Source organism: Triticum aestivum, chromosome 3A (assembly GCF_018294505.1).
Source record: "Triticum aestivum cultivar Chinese Spring chromosome 3A, IWGSC CS RefSeq v2.1, whole genome shotgun sequence".
Taxonomy (NCBI): Eukaryota; Viridiplantae; Streptophyta; class Magnoliopsida; order Poales; family Poaceae; genus Triticum; species Triticum aestivum.
The window spans coordinates 25158847-25161826 of NC_057800.1; the positions used below are offsets into that span (position 1 = coordinate 25158847).

The window sequence follows — 2980 nt, forward strand, 5'->3', positions numbered from 1 at the left end:
GGTGTCATGGGGAGGAGCGCCCATAGTCAGGCCCCGGGATGTAGCCATATCGGTGAACCTCGTTAACAAATCTCGATATCATGCCTCGTGTGATTGCTTGATGTCTCGTATGTTTCTTTGGTCTTCAGATGATCGATGATATGCCTTAGATTTATTCTAACATCTACTGCGCCAACATCGATGCATGCCGGACCCGCAGGAGAAGCGCAAGAATCAAGGCAGAATGGCATGAAGAATTAAGTGCGTGTGTAAGCTAAACATAGTTCTGATGGTTAGGTTTCATATGGTGCGAGCAGCCCATTCGGGTTCATAGTTCATAGCTTGGGACGGGTGATCGCATTTTCTAGAATTATCTTGGGTTTCTGGTGTAACTCTTTCAACGGTAGTAAGATAGTCAACTACGAGACGTCTATGGCGACCCATGGTCTGCCGGCTTCGTCTCTCGGATGTACTCATAAGTTAGGATATGTGTGCGTCCATTGAGATGAGCATGGATGTGTGTATGTTAGCGTTTGCGTCCGTACTGTGTTTATAAAAAGAAATGTGTGGTGCGCAAGAAAATCTTTTTGTTCGTGCAAATCAAATCAAAGTTAAACAACTGTAATCTTGCACTTGGCACTTTTGATCGATCGGCACAGCATGCACACTATTTCTATTGTTACACATGCTTTTTTTCCCACTATTTTGATTACTCCCTTCGTCTCAAAATTTTTGTCTTAAATTTGACTAGATACGGATGTATCTAATACTAAAACATGTCTTGATACATCCATATTTAGACAAATTTAGGACAAGAATTTTGGGACGAAGGGAGTATTACACATGCTTTTTATTATTATTACACATGCTAAGCGAGTTGAAGTGGAACTAGTACATAGATAGGCACTGGGACTACTGTGTGGATCACGGAGCAACAAGTTACTGACAGGGGAACACGCCGAAACGTAGCTAGCTATGGTAGCTAGTTACCGGCGCCGGCGACGTCCACTTGGTGCGTGCACTTTGGGCCGGGCCAACCTTCGTGTATATCCAGGCAAACGTAGCGGCCAGGGCCGACCTGGTCGCAGTGCTGGCACGCGCTGGCGCACTGCGCCACCGTGTCGCGGCAGAGGCAGGCCCTCGGGATCACCCTCAGGCAGTGGGTGTCGTCGCAGCATGCCCACGGCCTCTCATCCTCCTCGAGTGTTGTTGCATCACCACCAAGACCTGTACCACATGGTCAAGAGATCAATGGATGGTATCTACGTACGAACCGTGCAAGTTATGCTTTCATGCTCAGTCGTATGTACCTTGGCCGTCGCTCGGGAGGCGAATGGCTGCCACCTCGCCGGAGGCACCGGTAGGGCGGCGGGCGACGACGAGGGCCGCCCCGAGCGAAAGCACCAGCAGGATGTGGGCGACGGTTCTCTCCATGGCTGCACCGCTCGAAGGCAAATATTTGCTAGCTGTGCAGTGTACTGTTGCCTTGCGAAGCTTGTGGCAGGGCGGTCTCTATATAGCACCGTCCGGCGGACAGATCTCGATGGGCGGCACGGAGGCGAAGGCGTGGCGCTTAGCCACTCACCACTGCATTTATTTATTTATTTATTTTGCGGGTCTACCACTGCATAATTGATGTAGAGATAAGTCTATTCTACCCCTTGATGGTCACGTGCATGCTTGCCTTAACCGATGAATTACGTATTAGGGTTCTTCTGAGTTTTAACTCGATGCACGATAGTTAATCAGTGAGAGACTCAGACTCAATCGGCGGTCAAACCGGATCTGGTCGCATCATCTCCCAAGCGCGATTCCATTTCGATACATTGTACAGTCAACTAGATAGAGCATCGGCCTATGGCAATACAAAACATGGAGCGTCTGTTCTTCAGGCGACCCAGGTTTTTTGTCACAGCCAGTAGCTAATAGCTAGGTTCCAATACTATTTTTTTTCAATACGGGAATCAGCAAGAAAGGGGATCATGGAATAGAACCAGGGGACATGAATGAAGAATTACAAAGAGGCAAAGGAGTGTACCCTCTGTCCTCACCGTCCATTCTTGCATCAAAGTTAATGGCTTAATGCAAGAAAATCTATCTTTTTTTCCCTCTCAAATAAAAGAACTTTGTGATCTTTCCATTGAGCAGCTAATGGAAAGAGGATGTCCGGATGAAAAAAAAGAACAATTGAGCTTGAAACTTTGCAGATCCACATCACACAAGTACTATCATGTGCAGAAAAGTTTCGGATTTTTAGCACAACATAATTTTCTAAAAATGATATGATTCATTCAGAATTTGAAATTTGACAATACATGTTTCATAAAAATATGAAAAATATTTTGTATAATGAATGACACTTGTGTATACTTGATCTGCAAAGTTTTAGGTGAGGAGTTGTTTCAGCTTTCTGCTTTTCCGTGTTTGTGACACTTGTGGATAGCATGAATTTTGACACAAACTGAATGATCTAGATAAAGGGTATACACTAGTATGCGGGTACAAAACAACCGTTTTAGCCGAGGAGCCATTTCAGCTTTCTGTCTTCTGTGCATGTGATGTGAGTTTTGCTACAGCTACGAGGGATTATGGGCCAAGCGGGGTTACGGAGTGGGAACGTGCAAATGTGGAGGTTTATAACTGCAATTAGGTGAAGAAGGGGCCCACTCCCTGAGATCATTCGATCGTGTAGTGTCATTAAATTTGTAAATGGTCATCAAATCTGTAAAAAAATTGTTCAAAATGGTCAGATATTTAAAAAATGATTTTTTGGATAATTCACGAGTTTAACAAATGTAAATATTGATTAGTAGAAATGTTATGAGAAAATAAAAGTGCATCCGTATGCAATCTTTACAACCAAAACATAACGAATGTTCATTAGCTTTTACATGCGCCCAATCATAAAAGTTCCGCTCCGTGTAAATTTTGCCCACCCAAACAAGTTGTCCGTGCCTCCTCCTCATCACTCTGTCGCTGGGTCCTCCGCAGCCTTTGCCTC

General features: G+C 44.9%; 1 protein-coding gene across 1 annotated transcript; it reads right to left on the reverse strand.

Moving 5' to 3' along the window:
• Nucleotides 1-588: 588 nt before the first annotated feature.
• Nucleotides 589-1482, reverse strand: LOC123057668 (Bowman-Birk type bran trypsin inhibitor). Its single transcript, XM_044480592.1, has 2 exons — nucleotides 1290-1482; nucleotides 589-1206 (listed from the first exon to the last, which is right to left on the reverse strand). The coding sequence occupies exons 1-2, from the start codon at nucleotides 1411-1413 to the stop codon at nucleotides 962-964; spliced, it is 369 nt and encodes a 122-aa protein (XP_044336527.1). The 5' UTR covers nucleotides 1414-1482; the 3' UTR covers nucleotides 589-961.
• Between the last annotated feature and the right edge of the window lie 1498 nt (nucleotides 1483-2980).